At 50.3% G+C, this 23226-nt stretch overlaps 8 protein-coding genes across 8 annotated transcripts; 6 read left to right on the top strand and 2 right to left on the bottom strand.

The window, feature by feature from the left end:
- Positions 1-45: 45 nt before the first annotated feature.
- On the bottom strand, positions 46-2745 carry HO173_007664 (uncharacterized protein; the record flags this gene model as incomplete). The annotated part of the gene is made up of 2 exons (XM_037309566.1): positions 46-87; positions 139-2745. The coding sequence occupies 2 exons, from the start codon at positions 2743-2745 to the stop codon at positions 46-48; spliced, it is 2649 nt and encodes an 882-aa protein (XP_037163645.1).
- Positions 2746-4929: 2184 nt separating this feature from the next.
- Positions 4930-6582, top strand: HO173_007663 (uncharacterized protein; the record flags this gene model as incomplete). The annotated part of the gene is made up of 2 exons (XM_037309565.1): positions 4930-6382; positions 6443-6582. The coding sequence occupies 2 exons, from the start codon at positions 4930-4932 to the stop codon at positions 6580-6582; spliced, it is 1593 nt and encodes a 530-aa protein (XP_037163644.1).
- A 146-nt stretch (positions 6583-6728) lies between these two features.
- On the top strand, positions 6729-7133 carry HO173_007662 (uncharacterized protein; the record flags this gene model as incomplete). Its single annotated transcript, XM_037309564.1, has 1 exon — positions 6729-7133. One exon carries the CDS (start codon positions 6729-6731, stop codon positions 7131-7133), a length of 405 nt encoding a protein of 134 aa, XP_037163643.1.
- Positions 7134-7717: 584 nt separating this feature from the next.
- Positions 7718-8002, top strand: HO173_007661 (uncharacterized protein; the record flags this gene model as incomplete). Its single annotated transcript, XM_037309563.1, has 1 exon — positions 7718-8002. One exon carries the CDS (start codon positions 7718-7720, stop codon positions 8000-8002), a length of 285 nt encoding a protein of 94 aa, XP_037163642.1.
- Positions 8003-9626: 1624 nt separating this feature from the next.
- HO173_007660 (uncharacterized protein) lies at positions 9627-12087 on the top strand (the record flags this gene model as incomplete). Its single annotated transcript, XM_037309562.1, has 3 exons — positions 9627-9688; positions 9835-10027; positions 10069-12087. 3 exons carry the CDS (start codon positions 9627-9629, stop codon positions 12085-12087), a joined length of 2274 nt encoding a protein of 757 aa, XP_037163641.1.
- An 837-nt stretch (positions 12088-12924) lies between these two features.
- On the top strand, positions 12925-13311 carry HO173_007659 (uncharacterized protein; the record flags this gene model as incomplete). The annotated part of the gene is made up of 4 exons (XM_037309561.1): positions 12925-13012; positions 13063-13088; positions 13142-13200; positions 13254-13311. The coding sequence occupies 4 exons, from the start codon at positions 12925-12927 to the stop codon at positions 13309-13311; spliced, it is 231 nt and encodes a 76-aa protein (XP_037163640.1).
- Positions 13312-13963: 652 nt separating this feature from the next.
- On the top strand, positions 13964-17036 carry HO173_007658 (uncharacterized protein; the record flags this gene model as incomplete). The annotated part of the gene is made up of 3 exons (XM_037309560.1): positions 13964-14027; positions 14077-14169; positions 14224-17036. The coding sequence occupies 3 exons, from the start codon at positions 13964-13966 to the stop codon at positions 17034-17036; spliced, it is 2970 nt and encodes a 989-aa protein (XP_037163639.1).
- A 686-nt stretch (positions 17037-17722) lies between these two features.
- On the bottom strand, positions 17723-20067 carry HO173_007657 (uncharacterized protein; the record flags this gene model as incomplete). Its single annotated transcript, XM_037309559.1, has 2 exons — positions 17723-19760; positions 19826-20067. The coding sequence occupies 2 exons, from the start codon at positions 20065-20067 to the stop codon at positions 17723-17725; spliced, it is 2280 nt and encodes a 759-aa protein (XP_037163638.1).
- Positions 20068-23226: the final 3159 nt, after the last annotated feature.

Raw genomic sequence — 23226 nt, 5'->3', positions numbered from 1 at the left:
TCTTCTTTCGAATCGAATTCGATGGACGCTGTTGCCGATCGACCATCAGCCTTCTGACATGAGCGTCAGGCTGTTTATTATGCCGCACTGTTAGATAATCAGCACGTTAAAAGTGGATGCCAAGGCAATGGGACTCACATCTCTAAAGTACTGTCGCAGCCTTGTCTCAGTCGTCTCGGGAGGTAGATTCTTCACCACTACGGTGGCATTTTCACGATCACGTTTGAGTATCGAAGGAGCCGCAAGATGCTGCTCTTCTAACTGCGTTTCTGTTGACTCGGCGACATCTGGTCGACTCCTCTTGCTGAACCCTGCCTCATCCACGTCCTCCCGTTTCCGCTTGCTGGAAATCTGGCTGTCGTCTTCAAAGCTTGCGGGATCTTGCTGGGCCCCCTGCTGTTGCTGTAACGCTTCGGCTTGTGCCTTCTCATACGCCGCGTAAGCCTCATTCTCCCTCCTCTTCTGCACAGCTCTTGTAGCTTTCCAGACTTGTGCGACTGAAGACTGAAGTTCCTCAGCATCTTCATTGTCTTCACAATGATGTTGCAAAGTCTCAATGATCTTTTCCGGCCAATCTAGGTTTGGCCGCCTCAATGCTTGTTGCAGTACCTTCGTGGCCTCGGTGGGCTTGAAGGGTCGTCCACCGCCGTTGGGATCGGTCTCAACGTAAACCAGCTTGCTCCAGGTGTTCATCTCCCATAGATAGAAACGAAGCCAGAACTCGTAGCTATCGCCTCTTTTCAAAATCAACTTTTTCCAGGACTCTCTGGCGCCTTCCCAATTGCGACTCTGAGTCAAATATCTTATATAGATCTTTTCTAAGCGGTATTCTGGATCGCCTTGGTACTCAGTGCCATACTTCGTACGGCCCACGTTGTCCATGTCCTCAATTGCAGAACGAATACCGACCTCTGCCACATCCATATCTTCATCTGTAGAGTCTTGATGGAAAGCTCGCCGTCTGAGGAAGCCGCACCATGCCGTGCTGACTTTGAGTACCTCCTCCAACCCTCCAGCATCAAGCAGACCAGTACTTGTGGCTTTGTGCTTGATATCTCCGATATCGGGAAACGGCAGATTGTTGTTTTCTGCTGACAAGAGAAACTGTGACCATAAACTTCCTGACCAAGGACAATGACGGGTTGCCTTGTCGAGAATTTGGAGAGCTGATATATCTCGACGACGATGAGTTGTGATTTCCTCGACCAGGAACATAGCGTAGCCCTCCCATAACACGGAGTTGGAAGGAAACCGAAGGGTAGCCCGTTGATAAACAGCATTCGCAAGTTCGAACTTGAAGCTGTGTTTCTTCCGACTTTGGGAGAGCTCCCAGTCGACGTAGTCGTTATATGCCTTCAATTCGGCGTCTCTGTCATTCTTGTCACCCGCGCGCATGATTTCGAATTCCCTAATCTCGCGCAAACTGTACGTTTGTTTGGCATTTAATCCCAGCCTATTCGCTGTTACCATCGTGACTTCGTATTGTGCATTATCGTACCTCGAGACGAAGTTCGAGTAGGCTTGAAAAGTTTGATCCCATGTTGCGTGAGGCGTTTGAAGACGATTGATGAAGTGATACTGCGTATCGTTGATCGCCTCTTGCAGAGGAGATGACGCGAGCTCTAGCATCAACAACTCCGTCCATATGTCCCAGACGAGGTGACTGTCATTGATCCGCCACCTTGTTTCTTGTTCAGCACACTTCCAGACGTCCATCATTTGCGGCCAGCTGAAGACCTCTCTTGCCACCATACTATCTTCCTCAGACCATCCGTGCCGTGCCGGGATCGTCCCAATACCAGACACCCTCTGGTCGTGGGGATGTGCTTGTTTGTATAGTGACAACATCCATTGACCATATGCCAGCCATAGTTTCGTGCTGCCAGGCTCTTCTTCCACAGCTTTTGCGCATATTTCCATGACCGAAATCCTATCCTCGAGTGAGCTCGCGAGCAGTGTTTGGTCTTGTATCCAGTCCGCCCACAGGTCCTCTCCCAAGGCAAATCTGGAGCTCATGGTTTCTCTTGCGCTTTGTAGATCTTGCAGTAGGTCGTAGGATGCGGGTGAATGGACATGAGAATGGTTGGATAGGCCTTGATGCAAAATCTTAATGAGTTGAAAGTGAGAATCATAAGAAAATGGGTTGGCAGCGAGGTACTCGACCAGCTGTGTGACGGTCTGGAGATCGGTTTCCGAGAGAGCTTTCGTTGAGTACCTTCGCGGCGAAGGGGTCTCCGCTGGTCCGTCTGCCATTGCCATGTCATAAGACCCTCCTCTTAGCTGACTCGAGACTGTTGGTCTTGACATTGCCTGTAGAGCTGGGAGGATTGCTGCTGACGAAGTCGAATGATCGTAGATCTCAGCACTCCGCAGGCCGCCAGCATTTGCCCGTGCTGTTTGCTGATGATGTTGCATCGAAGCCAGGTCCGCTAATGTATCCATACCGGGTGTTGAAGGCTGCCTGCTTGTCCGGACGCCATCACTGGGGGATGTGCTACTAGCACTCATCCGCACTCCTAAGGCAGCAGGCCCCATGGCGGATGAGTTCGGGGCAGCATTTTGCGCTTGCACCACAGCGTTCTGCGGTAGGGTAGGGGGAGGAAGAGTGGTGTGGACAAGAGGTGAAGGTTGATTCACTTTGGATGTGCGTGGCTTTCGTGGTTTCTTCGCGGAGGCAGGTTTGACAGATGGGGCGGGAGTAGCGCGAGGAGTTTCTTGGGGAGAAAGCAGGAGATTGATATCCATGATTAGAGTAGTGAGTAAGGTTGGATCAACGGATCAACGGATCAACCTCTCATGCACGGTTGAGAGTAGAGGCCAATGACGGTTGGAAGGAAGGGTCGGCTGCTGGCAAGAGCAAGCGACGGCACTGACGGGAGTTGCTCGGTCTTGACGCACTACACCCTCGTCACGAATCGTTGAACCATGGCGCACCACCGTGTACACGAGCTGAATAACACCGACACACGACTTTGCCGCCGATATAAACTGAGATACTTTGCTGTGAGTGACGATGGATGCAAGGGGGATAGCTTGAATGAGGCTGAAAGGTTTTGGCTTGTCAGAACGTTGGTTCGCGTGGATTCTATTTTGTAGCGGCACCAGCGGGGCGCCGATCCAACCGCCCAAAAGTTCAAGTCACTCGCCAGTCTACTTCACTATCTATTGCAAAGCACTCTCTCGTCTCAACTTTACTGCTACCATGGATCCTGGAAGCGCAAATCTCAGCTCAACATCTACAGTACATTATTATCATCATCATTATCAAGACGTCATCGAATGCCATCAGAACGGGACAAGGAGTTGGTGAACGGTGGGAGGAGTGAACTGAAACGACGAAATGACGCACCAGAGCCACGCTTAGAAAAGCTTCGCTCCTCGCTTGCTTTTCTCCCGCCGTTCTAGAACCTCCAAATTACAGGGACTTATCTACAGCAAGAGACAACATAAATTAACCAGAGCCCGCCCCACTGCTAATAATTGCCAAAGAACATGCCATAAACAGAAATAAAACTTGATGCCCGAACCCACACTCTGCAAAAGAAATGCAGTGCCATTACTTAATTCCTATCATGGAGGAAGTCAATGCTTTTCGACAGTCAGCAGGTAAGCAAGATTTGTGCACTTACAGGTACTTCTCTGGTCCAGTCTCCCAGGATGTTGCAAATATGAAGAATTTTCTTCTTTCTTTTTTCCCCAATCTTTGAACCCTCTGCCGAGCTGATCATTCGACAAATTCGACCGAATTGCTCGCTGTGCGGCCCTTAATCGGGTACGAAGCAGCGAGTACCGGTGAACCAAAATGCCAACCTTCTCCAACGCTTGCCTGGTGAACAGCAGAGCATAGCTATCATATGTGTCCCCCCATGGCGAATAATTTCCCTCCGTCAGGGAGATAGATACCCTCAGATATTTTGGAGCTCTTCGCTCAACTTGCAACAAGACTCTTTCTTGAAATCGACTCGATCGACTTTCTGACTGCACGGCTGGGATGACCAAGTCGCAGCGGCGTTAGTAAGGTGTAGAGCAATTGACGCGGTCTTGTCGAAGGGATCTAACGGATAGGAGAAGGAGCGCTTGGAAAAGCCCGATCGGAGCCTCGAAATTTGTGTTTGACAGTGCTTGATCTAGCGTTGTCGTTGCGTTGCAGGAATGCTGGTTTCGTGCAACGTTGATGGATGTCCTGGAACTTGAAGAAATGGTAAGACCTGTTCTATGACAATAGTATCACCGAGGACAGCAGAGAAACCCGAGTCTGGAGCACGTTTCCATCTGAAACTAAATGTCAAACCTGTTACGTGTAACGTGCCGTTCTTAGGCATTCAGTGACCGACAACATTCCCTGTGCTTTAAGACAAACTAATTTTCCCAGATGCAACTTCTCTGCCATTATCCCCCAGCAGTGGGCAGGGCCTTCGGGTGCTTAGTAAGAGTCGAAACTGCTCGTTCGTCGTGCGTAAAAGGAGACCATGACTTTGGTGCAACAGGAACCGCATGTTTGGCGGAGATATTTAGTTCGTATTAGGTTCGATTCCTAATGGCGCTGGTACAATGGTGTTGCGGTGCTATTTATTTTCTCCGCAGTGATTTACCAATAGCTGAGTCGAAAGACTATTTCTCGCGTTATCCCAACATTGCTTGTTACCTCGGCTCAAGTCATACGAGGGCGCTCGCCCTACTTACTCTCCCTCGGCTCTGATTGTTAATGTCACCGAGGTACCGACTGATGGCTTCTCAGCAAACACCAGGCAAGGGAGCACTGCTCGGTTGTGATTCTGTCTAATGGGCGGACTTGATTTCCAATCTGAAGTTTCGGCTGGCTAATAATCGGTTGCTTCATTATGCCTTTATGCCCTCCATGCGTTTCCTCAACCCTCGTCCGCTCGCTCAGAGAAACCTTCACATACGCTCTCTATACCAGATTCAGACATGTCGATGTACACTTTGAGCGGTGACTCGTCTCAAGAGAAAGCTGTGAAGCTTTCCAGCAGAGGTGGAGTGACCAACGCGATCGAAGGAAGACACAACAAAACTGCAGATGTTGTGGGAAAGGGCCCAGAGACTACCCTTGCTGATGGGTCGGACATCCCAGAAAAAGAAGATGCGCTTCAAATAAACGTCACGGCCCACGATTGGAACGGCCCTGATGATCCAGAGAACCCACTCAACTGGCCCTTATGGCAGCGGATCTACCACACAACAGTACCGAGCTTATTTGGTTTTGCTGTCACTTTGGGTTCTTCAGTATACACACCAGGCTATCCTGACGTTGAAAAAAGATTCAAGGTTTCGTCAACAGTAGCTCTGCTACCTCTTTCGCTCTATGTACTTGGTCTTGCCTTCGGGCCCGTTCTGGCTGCACCGATCTCAGAGACCCTGGGCCGGAGGGTCGTGTATCTGATTTCCTCGCCGATCGCAGCAATGTTCACCTTGGGCGCTGGCTTCTCGAATACCATTGCTGCCTTGGCTATCACTCGGTTCTTCGCAGGTTTCTTCGGATCACCAGCCTTAGCCGTCGGTGCAGGCACCAACGTGGATTTATGGGCCCCAGTCCATCGCGCTGCTGCCGCATCCGCGTTCCTGCTTGCGCCGGTCCTGGGTCCGGCTATCGGGCCGGCTGTGGGAGGGTTTGCTGCGCAGTACAAAGGATGGAGGTGGACACAGTGGCCGATATTGTTCCTTTTGGTCCCTGTCTACTTATACTCGCTCGGTATGAAGGAGACGTACAAGAAGATCATCTTGCAAAAGCGTGCGAAGCGACTGGGGATACCTCCACCGCCAAAAGTGGGCCCGTCAGGATTAGCAGCTGTCAAATTCTTAATCACAGTCACACTCTTCCGGCCAGTCCGGATGATCTTCACAGAGCCTATAGTCTTCTTCTTCAGCTTTTACATTGGCTTCAACTTCTCCGTTCTCTTCGCGTTCTTCGACGCTTTTCCAATCGTTTTTGAGGGCGTCTACCATTTCGACCGCGGCTTTTCCGGCTTGACGTTCCTTGGCATTGGCTTCGGATCCTGCCTAGGAGTGGCAACCACCATGATTTTCAACAGACTGCGTTATCACAAAGAATATCTTAGAAGTCATAAAGAAGGCAGAGGTGGTGCCGTCGCACCAGAACATCGTTTGTATGCGGCAATGATAGGTAGCTTTGGTGTACCAGTTGGCCTGTTTTGGTTTGCATGGACATCACGTCATGACGTCCATTGGATCAGCCCAGTGCTTGCAACGGTTCCTTTCGCATGGGGCAACATCTCCATTTTCAACGCTGCGACGCTGTATCTTGTCGATGTTTACGGACCACTGAACGGTGCCTCGGCATTGGCGGCCACTGGTCTGGTCAGGTATATAGCAGGAGCTGTTTCTCCTCTCTTCACTGTCCAGAGTAAGTCATGCATCCCTAAAGGCCTTGTGAAGGGCATTCTTGCTGATTCGATCCTGTCAGTGTATGATAGAATGGGTATCGCATGGGCTACCAGTCTGCTCGGGTTCTTGTCGTTGACGATGTTGCCGATCCCTTGGGTATTGTTCAAGTTCGGTCCGCAGGTCAGGGAGAAGAGTCATTTCGACACTATCAAGGCATAGTATCGGAGCATATCGGCGCAGGTGTTTTTTGGTTGCATTGTCATCAGCGGTCATAGTAATTAGTATCGTGAGATGCCTATATCAATCGTCGTTCAGGCCTCGGCGTAGATGATGAACTAGGTTCTCGGCAAAGAAAAGCCTGAATTATGATCCCGCAAATCCTCACTGATTACGGCAACCCATTCTGGATTTCAGAAATATGCTTCCTCCAAACTGGGATCGTGATGGCTCGCAATTCTGCAGGCTCCGACGATGCCATCCACACGGACAGGAACGCGAGGGCTCCCGATCATGCAATCTCTGACAGCGTTCCCCACGAGAACAAGAACACTGAATTTGAAGCGCTTTTGAAACTCGGAAGCCAAGAACTCACAGATGCAAATGCAAATCTGCTAAAGAACCCAATACACCCAATCTTCCAGAAACAGAGGTGGCGGAAATCAGCGCAAGATGCTTGGCTTCCACTGCAACCTGCTCTGAGTCTGGCGTCAAAAGCCATCGGCGAAGACGAGATGGTAGCTTTTTGGTACCATCTGGTTTGGGGAAGATAAACAACGCAAGATCTGTGCGAAGAATTCGGCCACGCTCTTGAACATTTCTCTGCTGAAGGACCATCGCTCATACAACAAAAGGCAGCAAAACCATTGGCTCAAGGTTTCGCAGGAGAAGCCGACTTTATTCAGCTTCCAGGTGCCTACGGGGACGAGGTTGGGCAGAACCCGAAGAACCCGCTTGGGTTATTCGGGAGGAGATGGAACCCGATCACCCATGACCATTGCAGCGGCAAGGAAGTACTCTCGAGACAAAATTGCTCAGGGTAAACCTTTGATTGCCATGAACTCCTTCACGAACTCGCACACGCGGTCACAAATCTTTAGCCGCAGTAGATACGAACCCTATATGGCAACCAATAATGGCTGAGCTAGGTCAGCGTGGGGGTGCTGGGCCTTGGCGGCGCGATCAGCTCTATCAACCCTATCAGGATGGAGAAGCCGGCCTGCATTGGTGGTCTGATCCACCCCCACACCATCATCACCCCACCAGAAAAATTCAACCCTAGAATTGGCCTGCGAGTCGTCCCCCACCGCCGATTTTGGGTGATTTGACGAAGGATGAGACTTTTTGGATTTTGGCGATGGAGTACATCCAACGCTTGCAGACGGAAGAATTTTGGGAGAACGAGATCAAAGCGCATGGAGTCAGAGCGTTGCATGTACCTCCGACTACTGGAAATCACGACAGCCAACTTTCGTTGAACACTAATTGGAAGGCGAGCGTGAGTATGACGCGAGGCCCGAATGGCAACATGGTCGTTGACGTTTGGTCTTCTAAGATGGTGCAGAATCCAGAATGGCTGGAGAAAATCACTGTTATCGAAGAGAGTGCAAGTGTGTCCTCTAGTTTGAAGAGCAACAAGTAAATAGCCCGCAGTGGGAGTCTTTTCGATATCGATGAGGAGGCTGTGGCTGTGGCTGTACAGGCAGAGCCGTTTGGATGAGTCCACCGTCCATCTTTCGGACGGAATATGTACTATCGAATCCATGCTCACCTCCTGGAATGCTAGCAACTGCGACGTCTTCCTCCATCGCAGAATAACAAATCATTCCACATGCCTCGTGGTTTCCTCGTCTTATCCTGGTCCAGCCCACTCTTCTGAGCTTCCGGGGTGTTATTTCCCGTATATTTGCAGCGAAGTTGCACGCTAGCTAAGTTCAGGTAGGCTGGTAGTCGCAGAAGGGAAAGCACTTTCCACGAAGCTCTCCGGAGCGTCCGGATGGTACTCTACCGCCAATTCCGGGTGAAGCCGCAATCGTAATTGACCTGAACCAAATTCATTGATGAGCTGAGCGATGTGACACATAGGTAGTAGCTGAAGCTGGGGCTCTGACATGTTGTCCAAGAGGTGAGATCTTCCCACTCTTGGCAAACCTCGGCGTAAGCGCGCCTACCTCGGAGGAGCCTGATGGCTTTTCAGCTCCTGCGGGCTGACAAGACATCCTGAGTGCTGATTGGAACCACCAGCGATGATCGCAGCCTACTACAATTATAGAAGTGCTTTTTACGACAGCCAAAATTCAGATGGCGCTGAGAGCCAATCAATGATCATGACTCCATTGCCATTGGTATACATCAAAGCTTGGCATTGTACAGTATACTTATAATTCCTCAACAAAACACTGAGTAGAATATTCCGACGATTCTCTCATCATCTCATGAAAGAAATATTGATGAAAAGAGATCAAAGTCTGTCAGCAGCTTGCCTCGAGACTCGAGGATACAACGTGACAACCCCGCCATTTTCCCAGTGTGACCTTTCCACAAAGAGTCGCAAATCTAATGGTAGGTTCGAGCCGAGTCGAAGGATTCCCTTACATGCATACCGGCCTAGTAGAATCTATTTGCAGAAGTCTTTTCCGTTACATGCAGCAAGCTAGGGCTGCATCGCATCTAGTTTCCCTCTCGAATTTAAAGATCACACAGGACCTCTTCCCTTTCTTATTTGGTTTCCTTGATATTTTGTACCGAGTCATCTTAGATTTAGACTTCATTTTCCATGGCTCCTTGTCACGTCCTCCATCTAAGGGCCCTCGTTTTGTTGGCTTCCACCGTAATCGCAACATCTTGTACGTCGCTGCTCTCATACCCTGTTGCTGAGACTCCGTCCAAGAAGATAATCGATGTACGGTGCTTGTGTGCTCTTCGAAAGTACAAAAGTGGTGTTGATGAAAGATCTTGGCTTGCAACGTCTTCGTCTTTGATGAAACGGAGGACTAGAGTATGTTAGGCTGACGGGCTACAAATTATAGCTTTATCCGTGAAGTATACCGCAAATTCGACTTTTCCCTCCTCTGTAGCAAATGGAAGTTCCCCCATAACAACGTCATACACTAATTCATCTTGGTGCACTGATCCCGTCAACTCATGGGTAACAAAATGCTCATGTTCCGAGCTTCTGAGTGCTCAGGAGAGTACGTCCACGGCGTTCTATACCCTCCAAGAGGGGACATCCTTGGTCACGGGTAGTTTGTTTTATATATATCAGCATGGTCCCACGTGGGAAATGCCGATGGACTGCTGCTATAACTGCGAAATCTTGGCCGACGAAGTGAGCCTTTTGTATTGGCCCGTCGAAGAAGACATGAGGAATGCGTCAAAGGCAAACTCAACAACTCCATACACTTTGGTATCTGATGGATTCACATAGTTCGTGCTACCTTGTACTCTTGCACCATGAGCTGACACTACATCAAGCGTATCTCCGTCGGTGTATATCAGCTACACCAATCTGTTTGCCACTGTCAATTGTGTACTCACAGACGCCGTAAGAACGGGAGGGACTTACAGCACTCTAATAGCATACCCACCAGAAGCCTTGTCCACACAAGCCTGTACGCCCGGCACGGAGTCAGACGACCCTTTCGTATTCGAAAGTGGATTCAAAGCGGTCAACTACACACAAATGGAACAGCAAACTGACTTTTGTAGCGAACGCGATTACACAGTCCTAGGCAATCCAAACGATTGGACCAGTCGTTCTGTTCCCTTCTACCTTTCCTTCCCCCCGGGCTCTCCTTAATAGACCCTGCATGGAAGTCCTGCAAAAATTTCCAGCCAGGCGTTTTTGACCCTCCCCGGACTCTCAATAAAGCGACGGCCTTGGTGGGCTTAGGCTTAGGGGGAAGTCAAACCTCGACAGCGGCCCCTGGAGCAAAGCCAACACCTAGCCAAGTGTCAGCGACGCCAACTCCGACGGCTAACAATGGTGGAAACAATGCAGCAGAACCACCGGTCCCCCCGCCTGGTTCCCCAGAATCTGACCCTCCAATCGCAGGCCCGACGAAAGGTAATCCACCAAATTTAGCCGATCCTCCGGCCATTCCGGTCTTAAACAGTGCCGCGGTCTCAAGTATCATTCAAAACCTGCCATTGGGCGGCAACAATCCCGAAGCGCCTTCCAGCCCTGACGACCCGCACAACTCTGAAGGTAATGGCGAAGGGGATCCCCAGGGAGCTGTAGGCAATAATGATAGCGACCCGCCTCTTCCCTCGATCGGAAACGATCAGATCCAGAAAGCGGATGGCGGTGGTATCGTAATTGGAAGCACAACGCTTCGTCCTGGTGATCAGGTCACAAAAGATGGCACCCCGATATCAGTCGGCAGTGACCGCGTCGTCATAGGTGATAGCACAATACCCCTAGCTGCACCTACTGGTGATTTCTCGGATCCCAATACAATTGTCATGGCTGCACCAGATCCGATCATTGTTGGTGGGAATACGGTACATGGACTTCCAGCTGGCGGAGTCTTGATAGCAGGCTCAACGTACTCGCCAGGGGCTCACACCATGATATCTGGTATCGCCGTCTCTGTCGCCGCTGATAACGTGGTTGTAGACGGCGTCACCTATACGCTACCATCCCAAAATAGTCCAACTCCGGTTCTGCTTGGCGGACAAACAATCACCAAAGCATGGAACGGTGGCGTTATTATTGGAAGTTCCACATACTTGCCAGGAACCCAAGCTAAAGTATTTGGCACCGCACTCTCCGTAGGAGCAGACAATGTAGTCGTGGACGGCTCCACTTACACTCTCCCAACATCTCCGACGGGAAAACCCATCCTTATCGACGGCAAGTCTATTACAAGAGCTTCCAATGGCGGCGCTGTCATCGATGATACCACTATAGCGCCAGGCAGTCAAGCTATCGTATTAGGTCACACGATCTCCGCCGGCTCCTCATCAGTGGTTATTGATGGCAGCACATACGCATTACCAACGAATACCGTACCTGAGAATGCGGTTGCCCAATTGCTCACGCTTGCAAACGGAGTAGTCATTAGCGCAGGCGGTAGTGCAGCCGCAGTATCTGGCATAACATATTCGATCCCCTTGGACAATGGAGAACTCATTGTAAACGGCAAGACAATGGCCTTCCCAACCGAGGTAGAATCTGTTTTCACGATAGCTGGTCAAACCTTCACTGCGAATCCGACTGGGTTCGTAGTTGATGGTTATAGTGTTTCGCGAGATGGATCAGCAATCACGCTTTTGGGGACGATAGTATCATTAGGACCTTCGGGCTTACAAATTGGCTCTTCGACAATCCCTCTCACCTTTCCGCAGGAGACAGCTGGGTTGCAATCAGTATTTACAATAGCTGGTCAAACGTTCACTGCGAATCCAACCGGGTTCGCAGTCGATGGTCATAGCGTGTCTATGGATGGATCGGCAGTCACGCTGTCCGGAACGGTGGTATCATTGGGATCTGAGGGGCTGCAGATCGGTTCTACAACATGGCCTCTGACACCTGCGCAGGAAACAGCTGATGTTGGCCTCGGAGGCTTGATCATGTCGGGTTTCGGCAACGGGGCTGGAGCAGCTACGAATGTTTCGAGCCCGATGCCTTTCACGGGAGGAAGTCCGAGGTTGCGAGCTGGAGCGTGGAGCACGATTCTAGTTGTATTTGGAATGAGTGCTGGCATGGTTGCATATGCATTGTGAGCGGTATAGCATCTTCTATCTCGTCTCCAATTCCAGCAGATCTACACCACACGATGGCTGTAGATCTCATGTCCTCCCACGCAAATCTCCATCGCTGTGGATTGAAACCATATTGCCGGAAGAGCTTCAGGAAGCAAAGACGGAGCTCAACGCAAAGATGGCTTGTCACCTTAAAGATTTGCTTTGTCATGGTGAGGTTCGATTGTGTTCATGCTAGGAATGCCAGTGGGGCAACTCCTTGTAATGGACCTAGGACATAGAACAGTCGCAAGTGGGCCCATGGGGGATGATAATGATGCATGCAACGAGTCAAGCCAATCGGATGTAGTGGAATGGTGTTCGTGGTGCTATGTAAGTTGGTAGACCTACAGTGGTGATATCTACATGAGCTTTTGATACTTGGCTAAATCAGGATTAGCTCTATCGTTGCTTGGCACATCCTTCGACACCTTCGTTGACAGTAAAATGGGCAAAATCATTCCAACGAGATAACAGGGCGCGTCGGAAGTGATTAGAAACAGGAAACAGACGTGGTGTGGTGGCGAATTTATAATTCTAATGTGAGGTAAGGTACGATACTGGCGAGGGATGCCAAGAAACTAGAGAGCGGCTATCGGCAACGTACTCTAGATCTTCACGTCACTCCTTCGGAAAGCTTGAAAGCTTAACAGACTTCCATGATTCTTGTGAGAGATGGAAGTGAGAGAAAGAACTTTCAGTCCATCCTGGATCTGCCTGTGCGTCCTGGCCTCTAGAACCTACAGCTTCCGTATCAGCTAGGGTTGTCTTAAGCAACCTTCGTCCAACTGCGAGCTTCACCAATTGCATCCCAGAGACATGGATTGCTTTCCAATCCCCTTCGTATGCTTCCAATGCGGAACCGATCAAAATCCATGCCATTGCAAGATCGTGGGCCCCACATTGGGTGAGTGTCCAATTGCGCAAGCAGAGAAGTTGCTGACTGACATGGCTTAGGGTTTGCCACCACTGTCATTGCTGCCGTACGCTTGAACCTCAAAATTCCTTCCACGACCCTTGACTGAAGATGTTTCAGGTAATATGCTGGCCAGGAGCTTTGCTGTGCGGGTGCTGCCTGTCTGATACTGGGAAGAGGTACGCTGGGATACTGCGATGCACGGAAAAGGTTAGCTGACTTCTGAAATTAGGATGCTTGCTGCTCCAGTGGATTCTGGTGGAGCTGTCAACAACGCGGTACCATTCTGAAGACAGGAATCCAAACTTCTGCCAGCGGGCAGCTTCTTCATGGCAGCTACTACTAGCGAGCGGCCATGTCTTTCTCCATGGTGCCAGGCATTGAAATAAGCCTTGTTGACTGAGAACAGCATTGATTCCGCAGAAGGTACAGAAACTTCAATTCATAGGTCTCATAAATCACAAGAACAACTATCCTTTTATTACTGTTGCCGAGCATTGGAGGACACCAGCTGAGAAGAATAAATCAATTGCTTGGAAGATACTGCATGAGTGCCTCCACTGTGTAGATGTTTGAACACGACAAGGCGTTGAGAAATAAGCCCAAATAACGTTAATGCAAGTTGTAATTTCCGAACGAAGATGAAGAAATGTCGGTGGGAAATTCATGCTCGAATTCCTATAGCAAGAAGTGAATGCCGGCTGGCTCAAACTCAAGCCAATGTGTTGACTTCGGCCAACACTTCACCTTTATTCACGACCTTTGACCTTGCTACGCCCTATAAGACGCACACACTCGTTATTGCTCACGCTTTTTACGTTCACCTGTTTCGTTTACCGTTGCAACACCGTCAACATCCATACCTTCACACACACAACCTCTTCATATCTTTTTGAGCTTGACCATATCCACCTCTACCTTTTGCTACATTGGCCTATCCTTATGTCGCTCCGCTCACTTGATATGAGCGACCAAGACATCGAAAATGCTCTGGTACCTGGAGCCGGTAATGTCTCTTCCAAATATCTCCTTGGGCCGTAACTGATATCAAACAGCCGGAGGGCTTTCTCTCCAACAATATCCTTATGAGTGCCCAGACCCAAGCTTTGAGTATGCCAGTGAGAGCGATTTCCTCAAGCCTACTGTCGGTATGCTAGCATCAGATATCCTCAACATAGGATAAGATAAGCTTACCGAGACAGTGAACCCCTACGGCCCACCATCAAAAACACCATCAAAAACTAAGAAACTGTGCGATCAGGCAGGGCGACCAACTGCTGTCCCGAACCTCGACGATGTTGAGGCCTTCATGTCTGAGCCAGATTATGTGGAACAACCAAAGTCTGAACTAGAAACTCTGCTTGCATCTCAGCACATCCAGAACCCATACCCTTACCCCGGCGACACTGCTCTTCTGCCATCATACAGCTCTGAGCCCCCAGAATCCACCTATGCAAACAATCTGAGAGAGCAAGTGAAGCATGCTCTTGCAAATGCTTGGAAGTATGATCCGATTGGATGCTCGGTCAAGGCCGCCTTTCAGGTCGCTCGAGATCTACCTAGTATCCCAAACCATAGCCTCGCCAAGCAAGAGCACAGCTGGACCACAGGAGGGAAGTTGACAACGGTGAAGAAAGCGCGAAACGCGGCTCGGATAGATTTCGAGCAAGCCAGAAAACAGTACGAGTGGATAAAGAGCTCGGATGAGGATGATGAGATTCTCAACTTCACTGGTACTATCATCGACCAAGAACTTGACGAATTCTATGGCCCCGACGGTACTGATCTACGTCCTATTGACAATGGCTCTGATGATGAAGGCTTCTGTGAGCCAGATACCATCGTCACCACAACATTCTCGTTGCCCGATAAATCTCTTTTGGAAGAAGGAGTTACCCCGGGAGGGATCTTCCAAGACTCGGGCATTTCCATGGATGAAGGTTACGCCGAATATTCTCTTGCCCACTCACTCCCCAACACTGCCAAAGAAATCACGGGAATGGTCCCAAGTGATTGGCCAACATTCAACGCAGACGTCGCATCTCTTCGAGTCCCGATTCAGAGAGGTCGATGGCTCGGACTGGTTGGAGACCAGAAGCAGTGTGAATGGCCTGGAAGACGGCAAGGGCCTTACGATCTTGATGGCCTTCAGTCTTGGGTTCGCGCTTCAAACAGCGATCATGTGGAGATTCTGAATGAACCTGAAGCTGGCAGCAACGGTAGTCAAGATATGGCGGGGTCCTTCACTCCGCAGCCTGTTGTGAGAGAGACTTCCGTTGGTCGCGATATCGAAGCGGCCGTTAGCCAAGATGTCGACGCCACAGGTGCACGATTCACGGCAGCTTTGGCTGTTGCTGAAACTCGAGATGCAGACCAGATGGTGGACACCCCAATTGTCGACACTACTTATGAGTCCCCACTGCCAGCTAAGGTCACATTATCAATCGAGTCGGTGGAGCGTGCTCAAGAAGTTTCCGAACCTGTTGAGGGCAAAGTCGACGACAAGCCCTCGGAACCTACACCTCAACTGTTGGGCCAGGAGCAATCTCACTTTCTCCATGGCAACAACAAGAGCGGAAGATTTATCGAGAATCAAGAACGATTTCATGAACTTCCCACCTCCGACAAGGAAACAGACAACAACAAGACTTCCGAACTTGTAACTCAATTGGTGAGCGAGGAGCGATCTCAACACTTTCCTGGCTCCATCGAAAACGGGAGCGACAACGAACCCTCTGTATCTGCACCTCACGTCATTGGAGAAGTCCCACAGATCCAAACTGACGTAAAGGTGCATGTGCGTCGCAACATCCTTACTACGCCATTCACCACCCCAGTGAATCAACGAATCAGACAGGTCCAAAAGGTCCAAGTGGATACCCCAGCAACTCCTGCGACGGTCAACATCAATCTCACGCCGGAGTACGACAGTGATATGGATGCTGATGATGCCTCTGATGGCAGCCTCGAAGTTGGCCTGCCCAATTCTCCAACCATTGATACTCAAAAGGGGCAGAGCGCGCTGGGTCGTTACGTGCAAGAGACGAAATCGCAACCAAATCTCGCCCTTCAAGGCAGTAGCACGGTTAGCCTTGATGGCAGCGAATCCGAGGAAGTTTTGCTGATTCCCACGCAGCAGCGCCCCAGCCCACCAGAGGGCCATGCAGGATTCAGCAAAGGTGTGGAGCTCCATCAGAAGAAGAGCGATGCGGTATTCACTCTCGGCACGCCTAAAGCATCACAAGAAACCCCCTCTTCTAGCAAGGCAGCTCATATCCCCGCTACACCAGCAAATGGAGAGGACTCCGCCTCCCTCCGCCCTACCACGCCTTTCCAGCATGACGATCGCAACCATCGCTTCGATAGTCCAAGCACGCCCACTCCGGCGTCTAAACCTGACGAACAGCCTCGCGGTGACTCTTCCCCCAGCAAGAAGAGCGTCATGAAAATCTTCCAGAGTTCAAAGCTGGGCATCCGGAGCCCAGAGCGTGCAAGACCGAGCCCCGAGATCGCCGTCGCCCCTACTACCCCCACGGCCGGAGCTGGAGCCGGCGATCGGTATGGCGGTAGCCCTTTCGGCGGCCAGGGCTTGCTTTTCCAGAAGGCGAAGAAGAACGAGAGGGATACGAAGAACGTGCTCAACAGCCTGAAACTGAGCCCCGAGCGAGGAAGCGGACACCCTGTGCGAGAGGTTCCGGAAGATTACGGGGATGAGCTAGCTGGGGAGGAAGGCGTCGAGGTGTACAAAGAAGGGAAAGGGGGTCCAGAGACACGCGGGCCCATGGGTTCGAGGTTCGATCTCGGAGCCCGTGGTGGAAGAAAGGTGGCTCAGGCCGTTGTGGTGCCGAGCGTGAGGTCTCGTGACGAGGACGACGGAGGTCAGACTGAGGGAGTGCAGAGCCACGAGCCGCGGAAGAAGAAACCGAGGAGGTCCACGCGCGGTGGTGTTGGGGGTGCGGATGTTCCGGATGCGGGGCCCTTGTTCGAACACCGAGAGGGATACCATCACAGCTAGGGGCGAGATTGTGAGGGAACTGGCTACCGGTAGTGAGGAGGATGTGTTGTACAACTGCCTGCTGCAACGACTATGAAACGATGAAAAGCGACTTGTGATCTGGATACGATACGATACGATACGATACGATACGATGAGTGGATGTGCCGAAATTGATGGAAGCATCAGGTCTAGGTTATGGCACGATACGTTATGATGGACCGAGCTTCTTGAATGGATGGATCTGGGCGTGTGGCACGGTACGATGGATCTCTGTGTGTTAGGAAAGGCGAAGGCTGTTCGTTCTTAGCCTGCCTTGTACAGAAGCTGCTTTTGTACACCCAGAGAAGTGTCTATGGCGCTCTACTTGTACCTCGGACGGCGTGAGCCTTTATTAAAAGTATCTTGAATTTCGTGTATTGAGAGAGGACGCGAATTGAGCACCATTGACAACATACCAGCATCATTAACGTGAGTGTCCAGTGAAGATCGATCATGCAAGGCAAGTCATCTCGAACGATGTAGTACACAGAGGTGTATTCGTACATGTCTGCGTCACATTTCCAAGACTTGCTACCTATGTACGTTCATCAGTCATACAATCCTCTTCAGAGTCACGTGAAAGCCCATATCATATTGTCCCAACTCGTTTCTCCTCTTCGCCTCCTGCCCAAGAACGCCGATCCCGCAGACCATCATATTTCCCTCTATGTAACCCCAAACGCACTACTGACGCCTTCGAATTGCTCAATCGTCCCACTAATCGGCGTCTTACTAGCTCCGAAATACTTGATACGATATCGACCCCTCTCGACATCGTCTTCAATCTCCCACGTGATCTCTACCTCGCTGGTAGCTAGCACGCTATTCGTTCTCCGCCAGCGGAAAATCAGACTCCAGTCATCGTCGTTCCTGACCTGCACCCATCTCCCATTGCCATCAGCCTTTTCAACGGCAGCGTAAGTGTCTTCAAGGCGAAGATCATTGCGTGGATTCGCGCCTACGAATTTGACACTTGCCATGGATCCGGGTGGGTAAAAGGGTTCGACGTCCGAGAGCACGTCCCCGAATGATTTGAAAAAGGGGGCGCGGTCAAAAGCGACGCCGGTGATGAAGCTGAGAGATTCATTGATGTAGATTGGTGGTGCGGGACCTCGAGGGGGGCTAGTGGTGGATGAGGAGTCGAGGTAGGGTAGATAGGACGTTGTGAGGTTGATGTGGGCGTTTAAAGTGTGAGGGCCGTAGAGCGTGGAGGCTCCTTCGTAACGCTGGATGCCGTATTCCTCTTCAGTGGCTATGTAGTGGGTGTAGCTGTTCGCGGGACCGCCGAGGACGATGACAGGATCTTCTCCGGCGGTCAAGGAGGATGCGAGGGCGGAGGAGTGGATAGCTTCTTTCCAGCGGCGGCCTGCCATAGTGGTTGCTTCGCCTGGGCTTACTATGATGATGAGCTGGCCGACTCGGAGCAGTTGGACGTCGACAATGTTGGGAGTCCAGAGGTAGGGGTTCTCGATCTCGCCTACGTCGAGGAGGATGGGTTTTGAGTGGTGGCATGCTATTTGTTCCTCACTTGGCTCACGAAGGAAGCCACTTACGACAGACCAGACTGGGTTGGCATTGGGTGAGCCGGTGTTGTTTTGCTTGAAGTCGAAGGCGCCCGGTCCGTCTGTTGTTCCTGCTGCGAAGGAGTACCCTAGTGCAGCTGGACATGTGGAGACGGTTGATCCATTTGGATGCTCGAATGAAAAGTTGGAAAGGTCATGGAATGCATGCAATGACTTGACGCCGGCTCCTTGCACATGCTTGCCGTTCTCAGCCATGTCATCATAGAGAGATTTTGCACCCTCGAATTGCCTCTTGCCAATCTCAAAGCAGCTGGAAGCACCTTCGTCTTTTTCTCTGAATCTGGGTCCTCGGCCATGACAGGGCTCATTCTTTCCACCACAAGTGCTATCTTCGAAATTGCACATCTCTCCAGATCCGTCCTCGCAGTAAGCTCCCAGTACATTAGGAGAGGTATCTCCAACGTTCGCTTGGGAGAAGCCTGCGACAAAACCCTCCTCGGCATTTTCTGATCCTTGGACAGCTTGTTCGAGAAGGATGGCAGCAACGCCTTTGTTGTCGCCAGTGATCAAGGTGTTATTCCCAAGCATTGACGTGCCATGTACAGGAAACCATGTCAGGACACCCAGATTCTTGCCATTCCCGGCACTCTGGAATTTGAGCATAGTCATAGTCTTGTCTACGCTGTGTTCGTATCTCTTCCTCTCTTCTTCAGGATTTGCAAGGTATGCGAACGGGCTTCGGTTGATGTTTGCGTCATGAATGTCCACGGAGCCAAGGCTTAGATGACCCGGCCCAAGAGATTCGTGCGCCCTCTTTATTGAAAGTATCGCGCCATCAACGATAGCCTGATAGCTTTGCTTGTTGAATCCTTTGCTGGTGATTTGAGGCAACAGATAGTTGAGCCATGCTCCAGGTCCTGAGTGTGAGTGTGTCCCTGTAACAGCCACATTCTTTTGCCCATAGATAGCATATTCCGGTCCCAACTCGGACAATCCTTGGAGTATACCGTATCTGACAGCTGTATCACCAGATTGGGTGTCCAGTACTAAGTACACGAAGCGGTCCTCTGAGTTGACAATGTCACCAACAATGAAGGCGCGGGAGTAAAGGCGTTGCCGAAGACCTGATCCAACTTGTGCGGGGTCTGCATAGCCCATCATATTGATCTCCACGACAGGCCTACTCGTATTGATTCAGCAACACATACTTTCCACAGTCCCGAATTCTCAACTCGAGAGCCATACCCTGTTATGTCTGCCTTTCCCACACCAATACTGTATAAAGTCCCATCGTCGGCGGCTTTTTCCCCCACATCGTATGGCGAATTTATGGGGTACTGGTTGTGTGCAGATCCTATTATGGAAGCGTCGTTTGTGAGATGCATAAAGTCAAGTGCGGGTAGACCGAAATGTGAGATCAATTGGAAGGTGACGAGTAGTGCCAAAGTCGCAGCGCCCAAGGCGGCGGCGATATGGAAGCGTGCCATATCTGTAAGCTCCGCTGTGGATGTGAGATGGACATTGACATAAGACGAGTACGTTCATAGGCGCAAGAGTCGAGTTGCTGGGAGGGTTAGAGAAGGATGCGGCGGGAAAAGGTTCTTGTTGAACAGTCTACGGCAAGTTGTACGAAAATTATGGCATTACGGCAAGGTGTGCGCAATATAGGGACAATCTCAAGGTTTAGATCCAAATCTAAGAATTTAGAGACCTACGAGGTCCCCCAGTATATACTTCAGAAATCTTTAATACCTGTATCTCATCGACACGTGCATCATTTCACACAACATAGGAGCAACTTTTTCAAGCTGGAAACCATGTCAGTCTCAGGGATTAAAACTCCAAGAATGAAATAGAGGCCCATCCTCAAATTCTCTAGGCACGACTTTCCAATCAGACCTCGAGTATCTCGTTGCGCTGTCAGGCCCCTTTTCTCACACACACATTACGATTCAGATGGTGATGTGACACATCCACACACTTATCCAGCTCGCATATTCTCTGATAGAGGAAGCGTATTCTTCAACATCTTGGTCTCGGCTTCCTCGTCATTCAGCCTTAGTGACTCCTGCAATCTGCGATTGGATGAGAAACGAATCATCAAAAGTGAGACTCGGGTGTGTCACAAGACGAATTGTCAACACGTCTATGCGTACCTTGGCACATAAGCTTCAAGGTAGATAAATCACCCTTCAGACACAGAGACGGATGAACATACTTGCACCACATTCGTACTTCAATATAGACTGTTAGAGAGAGTCACTCAACGGCCGCTTGATCCAGCTTCCAAACCACAAGGCTTTTTATTCACGTATTCATTCAGACGCAATCACAAGCATCAGATCAAGTGCAGGCTACCTCTTCCAGCTTCAGTATCAAATTGGTCTTTCGTTCGGACAGCAAGCCAGGAGACAAGCAAACCACGTAGGACGAGATCAGCAATACCAAAAATGTGTCTGAATGGTTCGAGAAATTCAAAACATCCCCAAGCCAGTAAATGCTACCCTTAAGACGTATCCAGGTTTTTTGCCAGAAGAAATCATTCCTCATGTGGAGAGCGTGGTGAGCATCTTACCTCTCTGAACTTCGATCCCAAAAAGCACCTGACCGCTGCTAACGACTGAATAGCGCACCCAGGCTTTCCATGAATGGTCGTATCCATGTATTGATCAACTATTGTTCCTCGACTCACCCTATCCAAGCATCCTGACTACCCAGAAGTACTCTCGCGTCTTGGGAACGGGCAAACCTTCTTTAATGCAGGATGCTGTTTCGGCCATGGTTACGCAAGCTGCTCTTCGATGGTGTGCCATCCTCAACCGCCCTGTATGACTTGGACATTGTGCCGGCTCTTTTCAACCTCGGCTACAACCTATTCTACCTCCACGTCAAAACGTACCAAAACACAAAAAAAAACAAATAAGGAAAAACGCAATCACTATAATAAAGAGCTTTTCCGCGACCAGGAGAAGCTTCATGCAACCTTCATCGTTGGAGGCTTGCTCGAACCCGCCAAAAACCTACCATCGTTGGATGCGAAGATCGATATGATAAGCGCTCTGAACCTTCTTTACCTCATCCGCCTTGAAGAGCAAAAACGCGTGTCGTGTCGTCTTATGGGATCTACAAAGCAAGTCTCCAGCTCTACAATCCTAGGCCGACAGATTGGAGTTCCAGTGGCCGGACAATATCATGGATTCACGAAAGATACCACGGTCTGTGTGCGCAACGTGAAAACCTTCCAGCATTTTTGGAGGACGTAGCTGTTGCCACTGGTAGTACGTGGACTGTCGATGCGTTCCTTGAACCGGTGGAAAGCCAATGTCTCAAGTAAGTCCTGGGCGAAACCCGATATGAGTTGGCTGTACCTCAGAGTCATCAGGCAATGAGTCTTTTACGCTGAGTATGAGTTACCGAGATTTATATAGAATCACTCGGACCTCGTGAATAGATAGCAGCCTTATTGTTAATTCAAAAGTGCTACCAAACCACTAAAGATTCGTCGCCTTAGACGAAGATTGAGGCGGTGATTTCAAATCAGTTTCAAGTATCCGCCAAACACTTAATGAAAGGGAATTGCGAAAGATGTCCACAGGATGCCTTGGAGAGGAACATCTTTGCGCTCCTCTTGCTCGAGACGACCGTCGCATTCCCGATGTCCATGGAGGACGTTGGCTGCGGACGCAAATCCTTAGTGCTCTCATTGTCAGGGAGCCGCGTGCTCCTTGGCCGTCTGACCAAAGCTCTCGATGCCAGCGAACCCATTGAATTTTCGACAATGTTTCCCATCAAACGTCGCATGCCGCTCTGCAGGAGCGAAAGGCGGTTTGGTCCAGCGGTTGCAGCTTCAGGACAGTAGGACCTTCATGTAGGATCCTCGCCGCTTGGCCTCATTAGTGCCGAGCACAGGTTCCCGTATGTCTAGATCGTGCTTGCCACTCGAGTCTTGAATGAAGAATATGTACTTAACGCGAAAATATCACCTGTGTGCACCCGGACATTTGGATCATAGAGTCCCGCAGTACAGTCTATTGAACATCCACATATTTGTTGCCTTCGTTTGTTGGACTGGATTCGACCAGGTATTCTAGCAGGTCGTCGGCTGCAAGTTCAAATCGAGGCCCAGTCATCGTCCGGAGAAAGCTCCTCCTCAGCTTCGAATCTCCACTACTTGTTCCCGTATTGCAACTGCAATACCTTGCCATTCGTTACGGGAAGTCAAAGTCGGCTTTGCTGTGCCCGGGAAGCTGAGATCTGCGTTCTCGCTCAACTTCGCTGGGTACTCGAAAATTCTGTCCTTGAGGAGAGTTTTGGGGATATGCCAGACCGCTGGCACGCACACTCCACCATCACTCTTGCAAAGATTGTTGTGCCATTGGTAGACTTATTTTGTTTTTCTCAAAATTCAAGATCGGTCTTCGACAACGTAGATATTCCCTTTATCCTAATCTTTGCTGCGCAAGTAAAAGTAGCGTACTATGAATGCCCTGATGCAATGACAGCTCATCTTCTGGCAGCTCGTCGTATCCCAGATCGCGATCCCACGGCTCGTCCTTGAGCAACGTAACGTCCGACGGCTTGAGATCCGACGTGTCTTCGTTGCAATTATCATCCTGCTGCAATGAATTGTACATGGCCGGTCCTGC

This window comes from Letharia columbiana (assembly GCF_014066305.1).
Source record: "Letharia columbiana isolate WasteWater2 chromosome Unknown Sc0000025_s0, whole genome shotgun sequence".
NCBI lineage: Eukaryota > Fungi > Ascomycota > Lecanoromycetes > Lecanorales > Parmeliaceae > Letharia > Letharia columbiana.
The sequence above is the reverse complement of the archived record's forward strand: the minus strand, read 5'-3'. Positions and strand labels throughout refer to the sequence as shown.